Genomic DNA, 21,837 nt, shown 5'->3' with positions numbered 1-21,837 from the left:
AACCAACGAAATATTTTAGAGGGGTACAGAATTTGGTGTAACACCATTATACCGGAAGTACTTGTGTTTTCGTGCACTAAACGAAGGAGCGTTAGTGTGGATTTCTTCTCATCGTTTTTGAAAGAAAGCATGTCCAATTGATCTCCACGCCGACCTTTATATAACTGTTCAGGTGCGTTAGAGAACATGGTGTTTGCACTGCTCTCAACACTCGAGATTATTACGTATAGCAAGACATTCATGCTGTAGAGGGTAACTAACCTTAGCTATAGCTCGTTATCGTTAGCTTACATTACGTTTTCTCCACAGAGATGAATTTGTTCCGTGTCGTTAGTGTCAACTAGCAACCAAATATTTGAGATAGTGATGTGTATGTTTAAGACGCTTCTCTATAAAATAAAAATTTACTTTACATTTACACTGATCTAATTTTTGCGACACTGTTGCTGATCTGGAATCTGCAGCAATAGAGCCTCAAAGTGTGGACAGGCTGACAGATGAGGTCGGGTAGGATGTTCTCAGATAACGTTGCGGTCTGTAGTTAGAGTAGGGAGCAGGTGAAAGAGCCTGGACTGCTGGAGGTATGCTCTGGAGAACAGAGGACATGTGAGAGGATGAGAGAGAAATGGGTGTAAAAGTAACGACGAGGACGGAGAGTGGTTTGATATGGAATCCAAGATATTGAGCTGCTAGGCAGGAGGAAAAGAGGTAGACCACAGAAGAGATTCATAGAGGAAGTGAAGGAGGACATGTTGCTGTGCTAGAGGAGGATGTTAGGGACAGTGTTAGAGGATCTGCTGTGGCGACCTCTAAAGAGAACAGCTGGAATAAGAAAAATGTTATGTTTTATTATAATGTGTTTGATTTTGTTTTTCCCTGTGCTCTGAGCTACAACTCATTGCTTTAAACAGTAGATTGAGTTTGATCCGTTGCTATGGAGAGGGATGTATTTTATTATTCTGATCCCATGTCCAAGGGCTTTACCTAAACCTTTTCACAAGTAGAGCAAATTTATTTGAAATTACTTATGCGGAGTTTTTACATTTCTTTAAATTGTGATTTTGTTCATTATGATCTCCAGAGATGTCCATGTCACACCTATATGGGCGGAGAGATGAGGAGGAGGAGGGTGTTGAGGTTGAGAGCTTTGAGGTGACAGACTGGGACCTGGCCAACGAGTTCAACCCAGACCGCCACAGACACAGGCAGACCAAGGAACAGGCCACTTACGGCATCTGGGCTGACAGGGATTCAGACGAAGATGAGAGGCCCAGCTTTGGTGGCAAGAGGTGAGGCGTGGGTTTGTTTTTGCTGCTGCCCACAGCTTTAAAGTCTGCCATTAGTAGGAGATTGAGTTTGCTGTCTGTGTTTTCATTGCTAGATCTAAAGACTACACTGTCCCAGTGAACTTTGTGAGTGCTGGTCTGCGAAAGACGGCAGCAGAGGAGAAACAGCTGAAAGGGGAAGGAGGGTCTGATGACTCTGATGATGATGGTCCTGCAGCTCCTCCACCTTCTCGTGCACCCAAAAAACTCCAAATGGTAAATTTGGTTATGTGTGATTTGTTTGTGTGTACATTGCAGATAAATATCTCAAAGAAGTTTATAGGAACAATTATATGCTGAATTGTTTTGTTAGGGTAATTTCCGTGGGAATCAGTCACAGAGGTTTGCAGGTGGCATACAGTCTGGACATGGCATTGGCAGCTGGGAGAAACACACTAGGGGAATTGGGCAGAAACTACTGCAGAAAATGGGCTACCAACCAGGAAAAGGCCTGGGAAAGAATGCTCAAGGTAGGGTGGGAAAGGCTGAGAAGGCCACATTAATGAAGTATTTAAGAGTATTGTGTGTATTTCAGAGCTGATCTACTTTGTTTTTCCACACTCTCATTTGCTGCAGGTATTGTAAACCCTATTGAAGCAAAGGTTCGTAAGGGAAAGGGGGCAGTCGGAGCCTATGGAAATGAGCGAACCCAGCAGTCTCTCCAAGATTTTCCTGTGGTGGACTCTGATGAAGAGGAGGAAAAGGTACAGTGTGCACATAAATGTGCTTTTCCTTTTTCTATGTGTAAGCAGATGTTGAATTGTAGAGTCATTTTTTTACATTAATCTAAATTCGTGCTGATGTAGGAGTTCCAGAAGGAGCTGGGCCAGTGGCGTAAGGATCCTGCAGGGTCAGCAGGAAAGAAGAAACCGAAGTACTCCTACAGAACTGCAGATGAGCTCAGAGCTAAAGGCAAAGTGGCGGGGCGGGCTACAGCGGCATCTGCTGGGGAGCTGGCACAGGTCAAGGTATTAGTGCTTTTTTGTCCTTTCTCAGAGGTGTGTTATAAGGGCACTGTGGCTTGGCTGTATTTTTACAACAAACTTTAGCAGCTAAAGTTAATTGTAGTCAGTATTAGACTCTATGGGTGAAGTTGTTTGGTGTATCTATATAAGCACATGCGCTCTGCTATTATTGTTTGTTTTTAACCTTTTTTACCCCATACCTGCCCCTGGTGCCTAGGTGATAGACATGACTGGAAGAGAGCAGAAGGTGTACTACAGTTACAGTCAGATATCCAACAAGCACAGTGTTCCTGATGAAGGTCCACCAAGCATGTCTACTCGGGATCAGAAGGGATCATGCTTTGCGCTCCCTGAGCTTGAACATAACCTTCAGCTGTTGATAGACCTTACAGAACAGGACATATTACAGGTATGAGGATACCAAAATTGTTTTTCCAAATATATTTGGCTATAACTAAGATAATGCCTCCTTATTAGATCAGCAAACTGGGGCTTCCTTTATAATTTAGCAGATTTTTACTATTTATTTTTTTTAATCTCTTTCTTTTTTCATATAACCCCGGTATAGTCTGCCAGACGTCTGCAGCATGAAAAAGATGTTGTTGTTTCTCTGAGCCACGAGTCAAGAGCCTTGCAGAACAGACTGGATACGGAGCAAGATGCCATCCAGAGAATGGAAGCTGTGCTGGCATTAGTGGAGCGTTTTCCATCTGGGGAGACACCACCAGGGGAGGGTCCTACTCTGCAGGTGCATATAAAAAGAGAATGGACTGAGCACCTACACCTTTTTAGAATTTTGTATTAGGTGTAAAGTTTCAAAGCAGTCTTCTGTCAGAAAATCATTTAAAAACCGGAGAATAAAACAACATAAAAACAAAATTGTGAAACAGAGACAAAGTGAGAACAGGATGGAAACTGAGTGCTTGCTCAGTTTTCATGTAATCATTTTAGTAATTTTTGGTTCTTCTCTTTGTTCAGGAGTGTGCTCGCATCTTTGAGACCTTGCAAACAGATTATTATGAAGAATACAAGATGATGGGTTTAGCAGACCTTGCTGTAGCTGTTGTTCATCCGTTACTTAAAGAAAAACTTCATTTCTGGGACCCCCTGAAGGTACATTTTTGCGAGTATATCTTTTAAGATAACTGCATCCTTTTTACATGTTAATAATTCTCTACCACATTTTAATTATTATTTCAGGACAGCTCTTACTGTCTGGAAGATATTGGTCAGTGGAGAGCAATCCTTGAATCTCGGGATATGCACTCCAGTGGCCCAGATTCAAATATGGATCCTTATCACAGGTAAATTTGAACACACAAACATATATTAGGTTGTGCTTTGTGTATTTATGTGAATAAATGTTGGTTATATGTGATCTAGCCCTTTTTTTTTTTAACTACATGTGTCTGTAAAATGCGTGTGGTCTTTGTGTTTCAGACTCTTATGGGAAGTGTGGATCCCAGTGATGCGGACTTGCGTGTCAGGCTGGCAGCCTCGTATGGTCGGGCCGATGGTGGACTGTGTAGAAGTGTGGGCTCCTCTTTTGCCCCTGTGGATACTGGATCACCTGTTGGAGCAGCTGATCTTACCCAGATTACAGCGAGAGGCAAGTCACACACGCTGATAAAGAGAAATATTTTTGATTTGCTCCCATTATTTATGAGTGAAAAACTGTTTACTATATGCTATACTGACCTTATGCCTCCATCAGTATCAAAGGCAGTTTTGTCACATGTAAACCTCTCTCTTTGTTCCCTGTTTAACAGGTAGATAACTGGAACCCTTTAACTGACACGGTGCCTATCCACTCCTGGATCCACCCTTGGCTGCCTCTGCTCCAGTCACGTCTAGAGCCTCTTTATCCGCCAATTAGGAGCAAACTGTCCAACGCCTTGCAGCGCTGGCATCCCAGCGACGCCTCAGCTCGCCTCATCCTACAGCCGTGGAAAGATGTATTCACACCAGGTGCATGGGAGGCCTTCATGGTGAAAAACATCATCCCTAAACTAGGTATGTCTTCATCTGTGATGACGTCATGTGTGTGCTGGGAGGAAAATCGAAGGAGATGAGCCAACCTCTTATTAAAGTCAAGCCTTGCCTCATTAATTAGGTTTAGGCACAGGTGTAAGAAGTCAGAAGTACAGTTACCTATTTATTTGACTAGAGTGGATGTTTTAATTGTGACATTCAAAAGATGGGGATTTATAACATATACACTCAGTTTAGACCTGGTAAATACGATAAACAACTGAACAGAAGCTATAAATCGACAGGAAACTGCACCAGTGTGCCAAAGACATGAATGAAAATGAACCCCTCCACGTTTCCATTCTCAAGTAGCCCCACTGATATCTCTTCATGCAACTGCTGATCTTTCTCTCTGCAGCTTTGTGTCTGGAAGAGCTGGTTATCAACCCTCACCAGCAGCAGATGGAGCCATTTCACTGGGTCTTGGACTGGGAGGGCATGCTGTCCCCCTCTAGCCTCGTGTCACTGCTTGACAAAAACTTTTTCACGAAATGGTTACAGGTCAGTGAATTAAAATGTACTCAGAACTGAGCATTTTGGTGTTTCATATAATTGCTTTTTGGATTTTATACCTTTTGGGTTTGTTTTTTTTTTGCTTTTTGTGGATTATAGGTCCTGTGTTCATGGCTGAGCAACAGTCCCAACTATGAGGAAATCACAAAGTGGTACCTCGGCTGGAAAAGCATGTTTAGTGACGTCTTGTTGGCCCAGCCCCTCATTAAAGAGAAATTCAATGAGGCTTTGGACATCATGAACCGTGCGGTCTCCTCAGGCATAGGTTCGTACTCCACAGTCTGAAGATGTATAATAAACACACAAAAATGAGTATTACTCAAAGTATAACTTTCTTTTTTTCGTGTCATTTCAGGCGGTTATATGCAACCTGGAGCGAGGGAGAACATTGCATATCTCACACAGACAGAGAGACGCAAGGACTTCCAGTATGAAGCCATGCAGGAGCGCAGGGACGCCGAGAGCGTGGCCCACAGAGGGATCAGCGCCGGTGTGCCGACTAACTTTAAGGATCTCATCCAGGCCAAGGCAGAGGAGAACAACATCGTTTTCATGCCCTTAGTGGCTAAACGACATGAGGGAAAACAGCTGTACACATTTGGGCGTATTGTTATCTACATAGACCGAGGGGTGGTGTTTGTGCAAGGAGAGAAGACTTGGGTACCCACATCTCTGCAGAGTCTGATCGATATGGCAAAATGAGCGTGGACTGACATATTTAGGTCTGACAACTATAAGGAAAACAGGAAATATCTTTTGTTTTTAAGTAACTTCTCTAGCATATGTCTCTTTCTCTAAGAGGTCAGAATTGTGAATAAATAACTTTTGAATGCATGCTGACTCTCTTTATTGCTCAAAAATGAATTTTAAATACTGTACTTGTACAGTGAAAAGCACATATGTTTTCACATATTGCACATTTTTATACAAAAGCTGGTTAACGGTCACAGTGTTTATAATGTTCTCTTGATACACATACAAAAACAGTACTTATCTTCAATGTTTCTATTGTAACATCAACAGTTAAGTAATTGGAGTACATTTTTGGTGTTGTTCATTTTTCTTTTTGTCTGTGACAGCGTATTGGTCTGTGTGGAGGTGACCATTTATACCCACAGGTTAATTGGCTTTACGAGAGGCAAAAGACCTACAAGTCTCACAAGAAAAGTGTCTCCTAAAAGAAATCCCTGCTGAACCTTAACGGACTGAAAAGCAGCTGAGCTGATCATAGTTTTCAACATTTAATCGTTTTAATAGAAAAAAGGAATGACTTGAAAAATAAGACTTGCACAAAAATAGCTTTAGCTTTTATTTATGTGCATAAGAACAAACAAACTTGCAGCATATTCGTCCATGATATGATTGTTAGCAAACCCTTAACTTGCAGTTTTAAGGTTACGTTTTTAGAGTAGCTTTAAGCATTATTCAACAGATTGAAACCCTATTTGTGAACATTAACAATGCGATACAAACGATAACAGGAAGGTGGCAGTTGCTGCTGCTTCCTCCTGTTTGAGGTGTTTTGGCACATCAGGGCTTCCGTTGGAAGTGGGCGCTTTGCGGTGTGAGCTGCGAGTTAGTTCATTTGTTCGTGATTAACGGTTTTGCACCAAGAAGGTATGTGAATATTTATATATACATATATAGTTGAACATAGCCTGTGGTTTATTTAACATCTAACATGTTTAATGTGGTTTAATGAGCCGCAAAACTAACGATTGCTATCCAATGAACTACCGTAGCACAGTGCTAACATTAGCCAGCTTGCTAACAGAAAGGTATTCACGGCTTTTAAGGTCATATTTTCCATTGTTATCCAGCTACTCATGTCGTCGGACGCCCTGAAAAAACGAAAGTCCAAGGTTCTCCGCAACGAAGGAGGAACCCCGGAGATGAAGCGGGGTCGAGCAGATGCGGACCAACAGGTAAAGTTGAGGAGAAGATACACGACTCCTCGATCACCTGTGTCATTATCAAAGTGGCTTTGGGCAGTAATGCACAGACGTTAGTATACATTTTAAAATTAAAGTATTTAGACCCTAATGTGCTAAGCAGTGTCTGCCCTTTAAAGTTGATACAGTTAAAGTGGTCCTTTTACACAAATACATCTTCTATCTGAATTAGATTTTCAAATGGAAAGCATAGAGACTGTTGAATCAAACAGCGAGACTCTTGTTTATAATAAACCTGGGTCATTTTCCCCCAAACCCACGATTTCCAACTTCTAACTTTAATGAGGTTGTTTCCACTTTTGTCGCAAAATTCTGATTTAATACTCTTTCAGTACAGGAGGAAGAAAAGCTCATATACTTTTGAAGTATTTACACTACTTAGTGTAGTGGTGCAGACCAACAGAGAGACGGGGACGCTGGATTTACATGGAAGCATGTTGGGAAAATGTGAAGAAACGAGCGAAAACGTAAAATGAGCAGCATCTGGCTGACATATCAATGATATGTCTGAGTGTCTAAAGGAGTCTCACAGGCCTGATTGTACACTTCAAGCCATTTATAATTCTTAACTTGTTAACAACACAAAACTGGAGCATCTGGGTGAAGAGCTACCAGATTTTTTTTTCTGTAATCTTAAACTTCTTTATACTGATACAATACCTGCTTCACACTTTAGTCTAACAGTAACAAAAGTATCTTAACCTTGTAACTCTTCAGGAGCTGCACAGTGTTGTTGCATAATAAAAGTGAAATTGAAAAATATTTTCTACATGGGGTGTTCAAACTTTTTAATCACTTGCTAAAAGCTCCTTTTACCAGCATGTACCCGAATTAGTAATTTTCTTCCACAGTTTGCTCTTACTGTTAAACAGAACACAACTAACAAGTGTAGGTAGCATTGTTTGTTTGAGTCACTCGTTTATCTTTGGGCCGCACCTCACCAGCTGCTAGCATCTCCTCCTCACATACCTTTGTAGACTGGTTGTGCTCCATGATGTGTTTTTGCCTCAACCTTAATGGAAACAGAGAGTTTTTAAACTGCAGTTAAAATGATCCAGGAGGTCAGTTCCAGCTGAAGGGGTATATTCTGCCTGTGTGTTTTATAATGTGGATCCTACATTTTATCCTTAGAAATTTAGAGTTCACTCAACAGCTTTCAGCAATTTATAATGTTGTCTTTGTTCTGGATCTATACTGAAATACCTTTGAATGATTAGCAGTTTTAAAAAGGTGTTTTATATCCATCCTTTATACTGCAGCTCATCTCATCTCACAACATATTATAGACCAAAGTATGAAATGCAAAATATATCACCTTTAAGTCATATTTAACTTAGTCACACTTAGACCTCTCAGAGCAGTTAAATAAATGATATCAAGTTTAACCATGACTAATATCTTATAGTTATACATCCATCCTCTTCTGATTAGTGTTATCAGCCCCCACCCCCGTGTGAACCTTGTACTTAATATACATTTATGTCATATATTTACTTACTAATTTATATACTTTTTTTGGCCAGGATGTGCGTGTGTATCATGAGGAGGTGGAGCTTGATGGCAGGGACCCTCAGCAGGACTACATCCAATACAAAGAAACATGTCAGAGTCTGGCTAATCTCATGAGTGAGATCCAAGAGCTTAAGGCCAACGGAGCTAAGGACGGGGTAAGAATGTGTCATTATATGCTGATTTAATGGCAAACGATTCATGTACAGCAGACACCTTACACATAGAGTTTGTAGTATAAGTATATCTAAAGCACCATAACATTTGTGTCAATAATAATGAAGGGCAACTGGTTGTATGTCTCCTCAGTGTGCAGAGGTTGAGAAGAAACGTATGCAGAGCTGCATCCACTTCATGAATCTGAAAAAGCTCAATCGACTTGCTCATATGCGTCTAAAGAAAGGCAGAGACCAGACACACGAGGTAACTCCCACGCAAGTCTCAAGCACTCTCAAGTAAAACCAAGTAACAGCTTAGGTTACTATCACTCTTTCATTCGCTTACTAAAAAAAGTGCTGCCTCAAGCCTTAAACTTCAGTATTGTATTATGCATCTAAAAATATTTACTTAGAGTTTGCGAGTCAACTTTAACAATCTCTCTGTCTCTCCTCAGGCAAAACAGAAAGTCGATGTGCTGCACCTTCAGCTGCAAAATCTGCTGTATGAAGTCATGCATCTTCAGAAGGAGATCAGCAAGTGTCTGGAGTTCAAGTTAGTAAAAAAAAAAAGATTTCATTTAAAATTGCTCATTGGTTTTCCTAACTTGAACTTACAGAGAATAATTAGAATAGCGTTAGTTGCTTATTAGTTCCCTTGTTTTTAGTTTATACTTAGATTTTCAGAAATGTGTCACAGTAGTAATGAGTACTCGTTTCCATATTCCAGGTCTAAGCATGAAGAAATTGACTTGGTGAGTGAAGAAGAGTTTTACCAGGAGGCACCGCCGGAAATTTCCAGGCCTCAACTCACAAAAAATGACCCCCACCAACTCACACTGGCGCGACTGGACTGGGAGCTTGAACAACGGAAGAGGTATTTAAAAAAAAAAAAACAACAACAAACAAACCACAAGGCGCAGTGAAGGATTTGTGCCTGCACAAAGCGTTTGCAGCATGTTGTGTTTAAAAACTAATTTGCTAATGGATAATAGGGACACTGAACACTTGTTAAGAGTAGGGATGTGTATTGTTTAGGTTTTATCCGATACCGGTGCCAAACCGGTACTTTTGAAACGGTGCTTAAACGGTGCTCAAACCGTGCTTAAAGAATGGAGAACACAAAATTGGTCCAAAAAGCTCTCATGTTCAGCTGTTTTTTTTGTAAAAAGATAACAATGTTAGCCTTTTCTGCAGCTATGGGGCATATATGGTATCACTCTTGGCTGGAAGCAGTGCTTAGACAATGGAAAAAACACAAACTTTGTCCAAAAACCTCTCATGTTTAACTGTTTTCCACTTTTTCTTTGGCCTTTTTGGCCAGGGTGAAGGGAGTATCTGCCATCAAACAAAAAGACAGCCGCATGTAGCTATGATGGTGTTTGCTAGTTCACCTTGCATGCATTAATGTAATAACGTGGTTAGCCTACTCAACGTAAATTACACACGGACAACATTAAGCTACTCACGCAGAGAAGAACGGCTGCTGCTGCATCATCATCCGTCATCATTTCTGCTGCACTGGCAGGGCTAGGGGCCAGGACTCTCCTCTTCGTGTTTTTGGGGGATGTTGCTAACTCCGGGTCCGATAACAGGCACCACACCCGCAGTAGATGTGCTCGGTGTGAGGTCTCGCAGCAAGCTATCAAATACGGCGCATTTCTCGGCTTTTAAAAAAAACCGCTATGCGTCGCCAGGTGTTTCATCGGATTTGAGGTGTTACCTCCTTTGACAGTATCACAGTATCAGCTTAAAGCACTTGTTGCAGGCTGCTGAGTTTGCATCTTTTGCTGTGAAGTACAGCCAGACTTTTGACCGCTTCGCCTTGGACATTTTTAATATGTAGCTCTGCTCTAAAAGAACGTACGTACCTGGACCCGCCTACTATCCTCGGAAACGTAAAATGATTGGCTAGAATTCGAAGTGTATGACATCTCAGGGAAAAAAAGCACCGAAATAAAGCACCGAAATGTGCGCTGCTTTTCGGTCTGGTTACTACCATTTATGTCAGAACCGGTGCCATCATGGCACCGGATACCGGTACCCATCCCTAGTTAACAGTCTATTGTTGGATGCAGGTTGGCAGAGAAATACAAGGAATCACTAGCGTCGAAGGAGACAATTCAGAAGAGCATTGAGGTGAAGAAGGAGCATCTGAGAAGCTTGCAGCCAGGTCTTAATGCCATCATGCAGGTATCATTGCTGTGTTAATTCATAGTTTGTAATCTAAAGAAAAGCTCAGCGGTGTTTTGTACTTGTTGAGGTGAATTTTTAACTGCCGTGCCAACAGTTACACCACATATGCCTCCTATGTATGCTCACAGGCCTCCCTCCCAGTCCAGGAGTTCCTGTCTATGCCTTTTGAACAGACTCAGAAGCAGACGGAGATTGCCCGCCATCTGCCTCCACCTCTCTATGTCCTGTTTGTTCAAGCAAATGCTTATGGCCAGGCGTGTGGTGAGTAAGAATGAGAGACAATGATGTTTTCCAAGACAAAATATTAGTTTTTCTTTAAAGGATTGAAGTTTGGATCGCTTTGATTTTATTGCAGACAAGAACCTGATTGTCTCAATTAGTGGTGATGTAGATGAGGCCAAAGCCCTGTCCAAACCTCCAGAAGATTCCCAGGGTACAAAGGCACACATTTAATCTATGTATAACACACAGACGACTCATTTTGGGATTCATCAACAAACTTAAAACTGTGTATTCTGGTTTTATTCAGATGATGAGAGTGATTCTGATGCAGAGGAGGAGCAAGAGAAAACTGTGAGTATCTGGCACTGCTTTACTCATGAACGAACACACACACTCAGGACACTGAGGTCTATTGTTAGTTAGTATACAAATCACTGCTCTGGACACATGAACTGTCTCTGAAGCCATAGCTGTCATGCATTGAGTGGCAGCTATTGATCGGAGTGGCAGTGGGGGTGTTCTGGGAAATATTTACCGAGAATGGCTCTGTGACTGTAACCGGATCTTAGGTTTGTATTTGATTGCAAATACAGTGTGTATTTCTTTTGTTCTATCTCCATATTTGAGCTCATCTGGAGCACTGTTTGCTTTTCAGGCTTCCTTTCGGTATTCTTTTTAAATGTGCTTGCAGGGGGCTAAGATTTTAGAGATGCTTTGTCACTGGAATTACGTCTTTTATTTATTATTTTTTTCTTTTTTTTTTGTCTTTTTATTCAATTGCTTTTTATTGTCCATTTGACAGAAGAGAAGAAGGCCAACTGCAGGTGGCCAGCTGGATGATAAAAGACGAGAGATGCTGAAGAGGCACCCTCTGTCCCTAGGCATAGACTTGAAGTGTAAAGGTAACTCTTTCTCTGTGCTTCATGTCCTTGTTGGCAAAATCATTCTCTGTATTCACACAGCATCCTTCAACCCAAATATTTGCAGCCCCTTTGTGCTCCAACCCTTGTAACGTGACCATATATATATGGTGCTGTGCAACTGTACACCTATCAGATGGCATGTGAAACAAAGCAACTGTGGCTGTGACATGACACCACTTGACCCTTGTGTTCCCTCTGCTGGCGATATATGGAATACAGTGACAGATTATAGGGAGATCTGCATTGCAGGCGTAACTCTACCTAAGGGGGGGTGGAGTGAGGAAGTGAGGGGGAGGCCGAGGGATGGAGGTGAGAAAGATGCTTGCAGCCTTGTAGTTCTGCAGCACCTACAACATCTTGTAAGCAGTTTTTCTCATCACTGCTCTTTGTCTGACTTCTGCTTTTATTTCTGGAGCCCCTCCTTTCCTCAGTTATCCTCACTGCTGCCAGCTGCAGCATTCGGTCTAGTGCAGTAAAAGCAAAAAGTGAGCGGTGTAGGTGTGAGTGAGTGACAGTGTGTCACTGAGTTCACCGTGACTGCAGGGAGTGCAGCGAGAATGATGACCATCGGTGTAGTGGGTATCCCATAGGTGCCATTAGCTGCTGCTATGACCAAGGCCTGTTATTGCTCTGTAATGCGCTGCAGTGTAATATAAACCCAGAGGAGCTATCGCTGGCAGGATTAATGAAAATATTGAGTAGAGAGAATATAAGATTAAGATAGCAATCCATTAGTGTAACACCATGTGTTGTCTTCCTTGTGTCTACAGATGGCAGTGTACTCCATCTTTACTTCTACTACCTGATGAATCTGAACATTATGACTGTCAAGACCAAAGTGTCCACCTCCACCGATCTCAACACGGCCATCAGCGCAGGGTATGTGTGTAAACGTAAGGATTTGGCTCTCTCTCTGATCATGACAGCCTTATAAAAAAACCTAACAATGACTTTTTTCCCCCAGGGAGCTCCTGAAGTCAGACACTCTCCTCAGCTGTCTCTACACCAGCGACCAGGGACGAGAAACACCCAATCCAGCTAATCGCTACCAGTTTGATAAAGTCGGGTAAGGAAGTAATGTTCATGGTTGATGTGGTGTGTACTGGATTACAGCTGGCTGAATTAACCTATAAGTTATTTTTAGGATCATTTCCTTTGGCGATTATGTGGAGGAGCTGGGCCATCCCTACATGTGGGTTCAGAATCTCGGAGGACTTCATTTTCCTAGTGACGCTTCGGAGGTGCGTGTGTGCTAACCTCAAGTATACAGCATGTGTTACAACTGTATAATGTTAACTTTTGCTAATTTTTTATTTTTTATTTTTTTTAGGGTGTGCGCGTGGGTAGTTCACTGAGTGCGAGCCACATGGAGAACACCATGAAGCTGCTGAGGGGACGAGTCCAGTCCCGCTTGGCTTTGCACAGACAGTTTGCCTCTTTAGGTATGTTATTTGATTACAACCTTGCACACTGAATCATCCTAATGAAGAGATTGTTAAGTTTGTTTGTGTTCCCGTCATCAGAACACAGCATCATCCCCATCTCCAGCGAGTGTCAGCAACTTTTTCCTGCCAAGATCCTTTCCCGTTTGGCACGTTGGACCACAATCACTTACCAGGAGTACTTGGTAAGTGAAAGCAAATTGTCAAACGATTGTACTCAAATGTAAAGAAAGCATTAGTTAGAAGTGTGACTGATTTTGATATTTCCTTTCTTTTGCAGGAATTTCCATATACACGTCATGTGACTGAAGCTGGGCTGGCAAAGGAGACTGATCTGTACTTTATGGGAGTGGTTGAAAGAGGCACAGGTAAATCCTGTCGCTGACAGCATAACTGAATATTGCTGATGTTTTTTTTGTTTGCTTTGAATGTGATTCTATACGCAAACTCATCTGTGTCCCTTTCAGCTCGTCTTAATGCTGCAGTGGTGCTGAGTCCCAGATACCCAGAGATATCTCCTGTCTTCTCCCTCTCTCTGAGCTGGAAGGGAGAGCGCAGCGGACGCACCGACGACAACCTCCGAGTATGAACATTTCAAAACCTCTCAATATGATTGTTTATAAATACAAGTCATTTTTCACTTTTTGACTCCCTTTTTCACTTTTAAGGCCATGGAGAGCGAAGTTAACGTGTTCAAAAACGAACTACAAGGACCACGTCCTGGGCACCAGCTCCTGACCAATCAGTTTGCACGACTGTGCGTCTGCCTGGATGTTTATTTGGAGACAGAAGGACAAGACGACAGCGTGGAAGGACCGCGAGAGTTCCCCCGTGAGAAGATGTGCCTACGCACTGTCAGGTACAGTTAGAGAAAGAAGTGGGAAACTTTTTGATACATTTGGTGAAAGATTTTATCTCTAACCACCGGTTTGTCTCGTTCAATTCAGGGGTCCTAATCGTCTGAAGCCGTTCAAGTATAACCATCCTCAGGGTTTCTTCAGTCATCGCTAAAATTTGTGTGCACATAATTGTGTGTGTGTGCGCGCGTATGTATATAATTCTCCTTCTGTAGTTTATCACTCTTAACTCCCTCAAGATTACCTTTGTGACTCTTTGACACACAAGTATCCTTTTTAAACACTTCATACCAGTTTGAAAATAAAAGAACATCCTATTTTCTGGAATGAGTTTGTCTTTTTTTGTCTTCCTTCGCTGCGTACAGACTTTGTTGTGCACACAAAATGTTTCTGTTTTATCCCCTTTCCTTCCTCTCCACCCTCACCTCTCTGAGTGCTGCTCTATTTATAGGTGTCGTCTGAGCTTGCTGATTATTATGCCATTGTGGTTCAGTGCTGGATATAGCTGAGTCATTTCCACAGAGGATCTCTCGCATTGAATAAAATATTTGGGCTATTGTCTGCTGTTAGCCTTTGACTTCTCATTTATCATCATAGTTTCAGTAAAGAGCAACAGGTTTTCATGTAGGATACTGATCCTCAATTTCTGACTTGATGCTAAAGTCAAGGAAAACGGTCATTTAATGATTAGCTAGCTTTAGCTTTATAGAAGAATCTCTCCTTTGCTCTTGTGTGTTGCAGCAAAGATCCAGCAGCAGGTAATCGAATCTAGGAATTCAATGCTGCACTGATGCATGGAAATAATGTCTGTAATTGCAAGAGAAAGGAAGCATTACTTATTGGAAAATGGGCAGTAAATGCTAATGGTTGAGATGAGACTGGTAAATGGTACAAAATGATTCAATAGATTGAGAATACTGTAAAGCTTACCAGTGGCACAAACATAAAGCCCAACAGATGAGTGTCTATTGGCTGTGCAAAGCTAGGGGAGCATCTTACAAGCATATTGTTGAGCCAGCCTATCCCCATTTGGAGTTAAGAGTCACCGCTAACCAGTACGAAGTTGTGAGTGATCGTCCATGATGAAATGTGAATACTGAAGTGTTTTCCAGTGTGTCATGGTGGATTGGTTTGCACTGCGACCTCACTGGGTATGAATGCACCACCCAGCCACTGTGTAGAGCAGGGCTCCCCAATCCCAGTCCACGAGGGCTGGTGTCCCTGCAGGTTTTAGATGTGTCCTTGATCCATCACAGCTGATTTAAATGGATAATTACCTTCTCAACATGTCTTGGAAGTTCTCCAGAGGCCTGGTAATGAACTAATCATGTGATTCAGGTGTGTTAAACCAGGGTGAGATCTAAAACCTGCAGGGACACCGGCCCTTGTGGACTGGGATTGGGGACCCCTGGTGTAGAGTGTGCATGTTCCCCCTGTACTCCAGTTTCATCCAACAGGCCAAAGACATGCACGTTAGGTTAACTTGTGATTCTAAATGGGCCATAGGTGTGAATGTGTATCTCTGTTCGCCCTGTGAGAGACTGGCAATCTATCCAGGATGTACCTCTCCCGCCTTGTGACAGCTGGGATAGGCTCTGCGACCCCAAAGAGGACGAGCAGTTAAAATTGATGGATCTTATATTGGTTCACTTTTGTTCAGTTTGCACCGAGAGCAGTCACATTTAGCAATGATGTAAATGTTTTGGAAAAAAATAAACTTTACAGAGTACACAATCATCAATAAAACAGTCAATTTCTGTTTAACAACAGATGGCAGTGACAGCAGTCAAAGCAATCTCCGTCTTCCGACTCTGGTTTTTTAATGACACAGTCGCTGATCTCATTAATACACAGCCATCTATTAGATGCAGTGAAATTGGATTACAGGGGGGTGCAGTCGTGCCAGGAGAGAGAGCCTCACAATGTCAGCCAAAGTGTGTCCAATGTCAGTGTTTCACCAAGAAAGAGAAGCTTTTGGTGATGGCACAAATCTAACAGTTACCTGCTTTTCAGTAGGATGGTAATGAATGTCTTTTTCACCAGCACTCATTAGAAAATCCTATTAAAAGTAACCACACATTTTATTTCTGTCAAACAAAAGAAATCTTAATATTTCAAAATATTACCAAACCACAAGTGACAGAGGAGGATTTGCATTTCTTAGTTATACGTTTCAAAGCAAAAGCCTGCTCTGTTTAATTTTATGGCTGTGCCTGTAGGACAATTTGATCATTCTGGTGATTTTTAATTAACAATCCTAAGATAAATGTGTATCCTCTGCTCCTGTTTGTAATGAGACAGGCCTTGGAAATGAGAGAGAGAGTCTGTGCGAGCCGGCGACACTGCTCTTGATTTATACATGAACGCGGTCTGTGGGACATGAGGAGAGTGGGTACAGCCCCCCCTCTCCACAGCCGCAATGCAGTGCAATAACTCGCAGCGTTTACCTTTTGGCATCGCACCTCGTAGAATTTCTCTTGACACTTTATTAATCTTCACTTTAATGAGCTGCAGATTTCTGCATACATGAAGAAAAGCCGCCAAGCCTTGTGTGCTTCATTTTTCATTCTTTATTTTTGTGTTTCATATTGCATATTCTCAGCAGTTTATACAGAGCACAGTCATCATTGTCCTAACACTGCAGACTAGAAGAGTGAGACACTCCAGTTCACCCGTAAGGAGAAGCTGCATTAAGGTGCACAACAAGCAAAATTCAAGTCTTCCTTATTTATTCATTTGTAAATATAAGTTTTCATATTCAATATCTGTGACAATCTTTAGCTAGACATTGGTTTGACATCTCTACCCTTGAAGGCTTGCGTAGGTGCAGCAGGGTCCTCCTGCCCCCATCAGCGGGAATCCTGTTTAAATGCACTTGATATTGATTAAGGGCAGTTGTCACATTCTGATAAAGAGTTTAAGAGCATTCTGTATTCACTACAGTCATACATCAGAAGCATCAGGGGCATATAATGGCCATACGTAGGGAGCGGGGGGGTATTTGCTACAGAAATCACTATTGCTTACATACTGTTACCTGCTTGGCTTTGGGCATTTTATTGCCCATCTGAACTGCTGGGTACATCCAGCTTCTCTTTCTCTTCAGTCACTTTTTGCCCTTTCCTCACCTCACCTCCCTCCATCACAGATCTTTGGCATCTCCTCCTCTAGCCCTGAAACGCAGCATTTTTGTCTTACTTCTTGGGTTTCTCCTCCTTGCTTTCCTTTGACTCAGTGCCAGAAGATTTCTCAGCCTTCTCCATCTTTGCTCCTTCCTTCACCTCTTTACTAGCCTCCTTTTTCTCCTCTGGCTTCTTCTCCTCTTTCTTGCTATCTTTTTTCTCAGGCTCTGCTTTAGGCTTCTCTTCTGGCTTCTTCTCCTCTGTTTTTTTCTCCTCTGGTTTCTTCTCCTCTGGCTTCTTCTCCTCCTTCTTGCTCTCTGTTTTCTCAGGCTCTGCTTTAGCAGCTGGCTTTGCCTCAGGTTCGGCCTTCTCTGATTTAGGAGCAGAGGGCTTCTCCTCCTCCTTGGCAGGGGGAATACTCTCTTTAGCCTCAGACTTGGGGGCTGGCTTGTCCTCAGCAGGCTTGCTGGGAGTTACAGGTTTTGAAGCCTCTTCCTTTTTTGGTGTTTCCTCTTCTTTGCTTTCTTTCTTTGTTTCAGGTTTGTCCACCTTCTCTGGTTCTTTCTCTTTGGGTTCCTGCTTCTTCTCCTCCTTCACAGGCTGCTCTTTCTCCTTCTTTTCCTCTTTGACAGGCTGAGGCTTCTCTTTTTTCTCCTCTTTTTCCTCCTTTTTAGGGGTGTCTTTGGCAGAAAATGGTTTGGCCTTCTCCTTCTCTGGAGACTTTGGTTCAGGGCTCTTGGGAGGAGGAGATTTGGACTCAGGAGACTTGCTGGGTGGGGATTTGGACACGGGTGACTTTGACTCATCTCCTGCAGGAGACTTGGCTGCAGGGGATTTGGCTGCTGGTGATTTGGCTTCTGGTGATTTTTGTGGCGATTTAGATTCTGGTGATTTGACAGTAGGAGATTTAGATTGAGGAGATTTTGAAGGAGGGGAAGCAGCTTTTTCTGGAGATTTGGACTTTTCTTCTTCTTCACCTGCCTTTTCTTCCTCTCCTTTCTCCTCTTCCTCTCCCTCTTCTTCCTTTTCCTCCTCTTTTTCTTCCTCTCCCTCTCCTTCCTGCTTCTCATCTCCTTTTTCCTCACCTTCTTCTTCACCCTCTTCTTCTTTGGTTTCTTCACCCTCTCCTTCCTCTGCTTCTTCTTCATCTTCTTCTTTCTTTTCCTCCTCATCTTCATCTGCTTCCTCTGTCACCTCCGTCACCTGTGTTTCATCTGTCTGTTCCTCTACAATGACTGTATCAGAGATCTCTTCTCCTTTTACTTTCAAGTGGGCAGAGATTCTGCTTTCCAGGTAGGAGTATGGGCCTCCACCTGACACAAAGCGATTCTCCTCTCCCTCCAGTAGTTTCCTGTTTGGAAGACAAGAACACAGAGAATGAAAGTGTTAATCACTTTTAGCATAAAGAAACCAATTTAAAGTTACATTTTTTAGATCCCAACTAACCTGTAAGCAGCAATTTCGATATCCAGAGCCATCTTCACATTCAGAAGCTCCTGGTAATCTTTTAGCTGGCTAGCCATCTCCCATTTTGTAGTTTTTAACTCGTTGTCGAGCTGATTGATGGTTTCCTGCAAAACAAACGTAAACATCCTCTCTGGTCACATATCATTCATCAAGTGTCTGAAAAGAGATTTGCAGTATTGGTGCATTTCTGCTTTTTCTGCATGTCTGTGCTGATGCCTTTCCTGTAGTGAGTTGAGGTCGTCTTGGTGTCTGTCTTCACTCTCTATACGCTGCCTCTCCAGTGACTCCTTGGTTCCTCGAAGAGTCTCCAGCTCAATGGTGCGGCTCTGGAGCTTGCGGCGGTATTCTGCAATCTCTTCCTGGGTTCCACGGATTGCATCCTGGTTAGACCGAGCAGCCTCGGACAGATGCTCCATGCGCACTGTGGAAAAAAACGAATTTTAAAAAGTACATGACATGTTTAGAAATTACTTTTAATTAAGATAATCGCCTGAAATATGACACATATGCATACTTTTAAAAGAAAGGGGAACATTTTGAGTCTAAAGACGTAGGCCTTTTTTTAAACTGAAAATATTTAACCAGTCCTGCTTTAGAGAACAGACAGTTACTACAAAGATCCTCTGTAACCTTGACACTGTCCAGCTGCCAGTCAATAGTCTGACTCAGCTCCCTCCTGCATCCAAGCATGAATAAACCACTGCTGCAGTCAGCTGGACTCAAAGAAGGTCAATTTGTTTGTACCTTTTACTAGCTGTACCAGGTCAAAATGTACACCTACTGAGAGGGATTGGGTATAGACCAATATGTCCTTTGACATACCCAAAACTACAATGCGCAGGAAACCCTTCTGGGCCTTCAAAGTTGTCAGCAGTGTGTTTATGTAGCACCATAAAAGTCAGCAGTGCTGTGTCTAAGTGCTGCTCACAGTGGCTGTAAGATCATGTCTCACTTATTGCTTTGCTAGTAATTCTATGCATCAGATCTACGTCCAGGTGCTTTTATTAATCACATCAGCCAGGAGAAGATGGCTGTAAAAAGCACGACCGACTGATGAAACATTATCAGCCCGCCGCGACCTTGAAAGGTACTTTTCTACTCGTGGAAGTCCAGGGTCAGATCCATCAGCACAGCAAAAAGAGAAACAGGTAGTGAACACCCACTGCTAGTCGGCAAGAGTGCAAATTAATCGTAGTCTCTTCGCTGTGTGCCACCTCACCTCTGCAGGGCTGGCCTTTAATTTTTTTAAATATTCTTTTAAAAGGTCACTATGCCGCAACTGCGCAGTCATAGAAAAGGGCACCAACTAAGATAAAAGGCAAATTATTGATATTATTTAAGTGATTATTATTATTTTATGTATTTATTTGCGCATTTCCAAACTGGTTACCTTGCTTCTTTCGCGTAATTCGTCACTTGTAATTTAACCTCTAAAGTTTTCGATGTGATAGATTAATAAATGTTATCAACCAACATTCCAACGTAACAGTCGGAGACGCCTCAAATAAATCCCGATCTGGATCCATGAGGCACACTTCAGCACCACGGACAGCGGACAAACGTGACTTTACGCACGGAGACTTTTGATCGTTTCAATAAACTTTCCTCCTCTTTTTTGATCGGACTCACCTTTGAACCACTCCTCGGCGTGCACTGAGGTCTTGGATGCGTGACTGTCCAGCTGCGAGCGGATCTCGCGCAGTGCGGTGGTGACATCCGCCTTCAGGGTGTCCCGCATGTCGAAGCTCACCTGCGCGCTCTGAATCTGCTCCAAGAGCTCCGCCACTTCTTCCTCGTGGTTCTTCTTAAGAAAAGCGGCCTCCTCTTCCAGCGCACGGAGCTTCTTGTCTAGCTCCAGGCGTACCAGCCGGCACTCCTCGACATACTTTTTCATAGCGCGAGCGGCAGCCTCCAACTCTTCCCGGTTCCGCGCTTCATCCTCCAGCCTGACCCGCAGGTGCTGGATGTCCTCTTCCAAGTGCTCGTGCTCCACAGCCGCGCGGGCCTTCTCTCCGGTCAGCTGCTGCAGGAGACCCCTGAGGTCACCCAGTTCCCTCTCGTAGTGCTCCCCGACCGAGGCGCGCCCGGCTTGGTTCTGCCGCAGCGCCGCCGCTTCCGCCTCCAGGTTGCGGTTGTGCATCTCCAGGTTGCGCACCTTGTCGATGTAGCCGGCAAACCGGTCGTTCAGAGCTTGCAGGATCTCTTTCTCGCTCTTCCGAGTCATGTCGCCGTTAAAGGTCTCCAAGCTGTCGATTGAGGATGGCTGGCTGTAGGTGAGGCGACGGCGCTGGGAGTGAAAGCCGCTGGAGGACACGGAGGCGGGCCGAGCCTTGCGGTACGAGCTCGGGCCCATGAAGTGATGCTCTACCGTGAAACTCATGTTGGCTGGGCCGGTGAGAACTGACTGCAGTAGGAGGGAGAGCGATCAGCTTTTATAGGAGGGAGGGAAAAGACAGTAGTCAGCACCAAGACACGCTCGTTTTTAAAGAGATACCTTTTCCTCAGAAAACTACCGGCTGCGCAGGAATGGCAAGACGATACTCGCTCCCGTTAGTGTAGGATCCTGATGATAAGTATGTATTTTGAAGGTATTAGAGGTGTTGATGAGGGGATACTTTACTGACGGAACAATCCTAAATATTGGGACTATAACATGCGATATGTTTTTTAAGCATCCAAAACTGCACCTGGAAATATCTAGGCGATGTTTCAAAACAAGATTGTAATATAAATAATTTTAATCATATTCACAAATGCCTGCTTCTGGGTTTCTTTACGCAGTTTAAAAAATATATATTTAAAAACACATGGGAATACTGTGGGCATAGATGTGGCTAAAGTCCTGGTGGACCTTCTTTCTAATATGTTTCTTTAATAGGGACAACTCATCTTAATAATAAATACCACTTTAAAATGTAACAAACTGTAAATGATTTTAGCAAATTTGCTCATTTCCATCTGTGACTGATTGTGTGGGTGTCCACTGTGTTCTGCTGATGCTCTCTGTAGCTTCACTGCTGCAGTGTGAGTTTGCAGATCCACAGCCATACCCCCTGGGACTCAACTCAACTGCTGGGCCATTGACAGACTCCTTCTTTTAGTACAGGCACACACACAAAGAGTATTTCCTTCTTTCCCCTTTTCAGAAAGCAGCTTCC

At 43.0% G+C, this 21,837-nt stretch overlaps 3 protein-coding genes across 6 annotated transcripts; 2 read left to right on the top strand and 1 right to left on the bottom strand.

The window, feature by feature from the left end:
• The first annotated feature begins 37 nt into the window (after window positions 1-37).
• Window positions 38-5,668, top strand: tfip11 (tuftelin interacting protein 11). Of its 4 annotated transcripts, none has more exons than XM_086314182.1 (15): window positions 38-172; window positions 1,082-1,289; window positions 1,382-1,541; window positions 1,639-1,795; window positions 1,902-2,029; window positions 2,132-2,293; window positions 2,508-2,699; window positions 2,859-3,038; window positions 3,269-3,403; window positions 3,491-3,594; window positions 3,731-3,899; window positions 4,060-4,303; window positions 4,680-4,822; window positions 4,934-5,099; window positions 5,190-5,668. In XM_086314182.1, the coding sequence occupies exons 2-15, from the start codon at window positions 1,084-1,086 to the stop codon at window positions 5,534-5,536; spliced, it is 2,493 nt and encodes an 830-aa protein (XP_086170308.1). In that variant the 5' UTR covers window positions 38-172; window positions 1,082-1,083; the 3' UTR covers window positions 5,537-5,668. The 4 variants fall into 4 exon arrangements, with proteins under 4 accessions (XP_086170308.1, XP_086170310.1, XP_086170311.1 ...); XM_086314184.1 differs by lacking the exon at window positions 38-172 and adding an exon at window positions 182-252; XM_086314185.1 differs by lacking the exon at window positions 38-172 and adding an exon at window positions 481-502.
• Window positions 5,669-6,295: 627 nt separating this feature from the next.
• thoc5 (THO complex 5) lies at window positions 6,296-14,431 on the top strand. The gene is made up of 20 exons (XM_086314181.1): window positions 6,296-6,451; window positions 6,655-6,759; window positions 8,310-8,453; window positions 8,605-8,718; window positions 8,909-9,006; window positions 9,181-9,327; window positions 10,529-10,643; window positions 10,775-10,907; window positions 11,002-11,079; window positions 11,176-11,219; window positions 11,671-11,770; window positions 12,562-12,670; window positions 12,756-12,857; window positions 12,936-13,032; window positions 13,122-13,233; window positions 13,315-13,418; window positions 13,514-13,601; window positions 13,701-13,816; window positions 13,902-14,092; window positions 14,181-14,431. Exons 2-20 carry the CDS (start codon window positions 6,661-6,663, stop codon window positions 14,242-14,244), a joined length of 2,055 nt encoding a protein of 684 aa, XP_086170307.1. The 5' UTR covers window positions 6,296-6,451; window positions 6,655-6,660; the 3' UTR covers window positions 14,245-14,431.
• A 1,916-nt stretch (window positions 14,432-16,347) lies between these two features.
• LOC147317343 (neurofilament medium polypeptide-like) lies at window positions 16,348-21,103 on the bottom strand. The gene is made up of 4 exons (XM_086314180.1): window positions 20,309-21,103; window positions 18,904-19,100; window positions 18,659-18,786; window positions 16,348-18,563 (listed from the first exon to the last, which is right to left on the bottom strand). The coding sequence occupies exons 1-4, from the start codon at window positions 21,057-21,059 to the stop codon at window positions 17,285-17,287; spliced, it is 2,355 nt and encodes a 784-aa protein (XP_086170306.1). The 5' UTR covers window positions 21,060-21,103; the 3' UTR covers window positions 16,348-17,284.
• Between the last annotated feature and the right edge of the window lie 734 nt (window positions 21,104-21,837).

This window comes from Aulonocara sp. 'chitande type north' Nkhata Bay, linkage group LG12 (genome assembly GCF_057382095.1).
Source record: "Aulonocara sp. 'chitande type north' Nkhata Bay isolate Kocher_YH1m ecotype deep benthic linkage group LG12, A_spYH_male_GT1.1, whole genome shotgun sequence".
In the NCBI taxonomy this organism is placed as follows: domain Eukaryota; kingdom Metazoa; phylum Chordata; class Actinopteri; order Cichliformes; family Cichlidae; genus Aulonocara; species Aulonocara sp. 'chitande type north' Nkhata Bay.
Note: the sequence above shows the minus strand (reverse complement) of the source record. Positions and strands in the feature narration are given on the sequence as shown.

Bases quoted from the DNA above. Each gene is read 5' to 3' on its own strand.
- tfip11 (XM_086314182.1), top strand. From the start codon at position 1,084: ATGTCCATGTCACACCTATATGGGCGGAGAGATGAGGAGGAGGAGGGT. The intron at 3,595-3,730 runs GTAAATTTGAAC...TTTGTGTTTCAG, and splicing joins AATATGGATCCTTATCACAG to ACTCTTATGGGAAGTGTGGA. The intron at 4,304-4,679 runs GTATGTCTTCAT...TTCTCTCTGCAG, and splicing joins AAACATCATCCCTAAACTAG to CTTTGTGTCTGGAAGAGCTG.
- thoc5 (XM_086314181.1), top strand. From the start codon at position 6,661: ATGTCGTCGGACGCCCTGAAAAAACGAAAGTCCAAGGTTCTCCGCAAC. The intron at 8,719-8,908 runs GTAACTCCCACG...GTCTCTCCTCAG, and splicing joins GCAGAGACCAGACACACGAG to GCAAAACAGAAAGTCGATGT. The intron at 11,080-11,175 runs GTACAAAGGCAC...GGTTTTATTCAG, and splicing joins ACCTCCAGAAGATTCCCAGG to ATGATGAGAGTGATTCTGAT.
- LOC147317343 (XM_086314180.1), bottom strand. From the start codon at position 21,059: ATGAGTTTCACGGTAGAGCATCACTTCATGGGCCCGAGCTCGTACCGC. The intron at 19,101-20,308 runs GTGAGTCCGATC...TTTTTTCCACAG, and splicing joins CGCCGAGGAGTGGTTCAAAG to TGCGCATGGAGCATCTGTCC. The intron at 18,787-18,903 runs CAGGAAAGGCAT...ACGTTTGTTTTG, and splicing joins AAGACGACCTCAACTCACTA to CAGGAAACCATCAATCAGCT.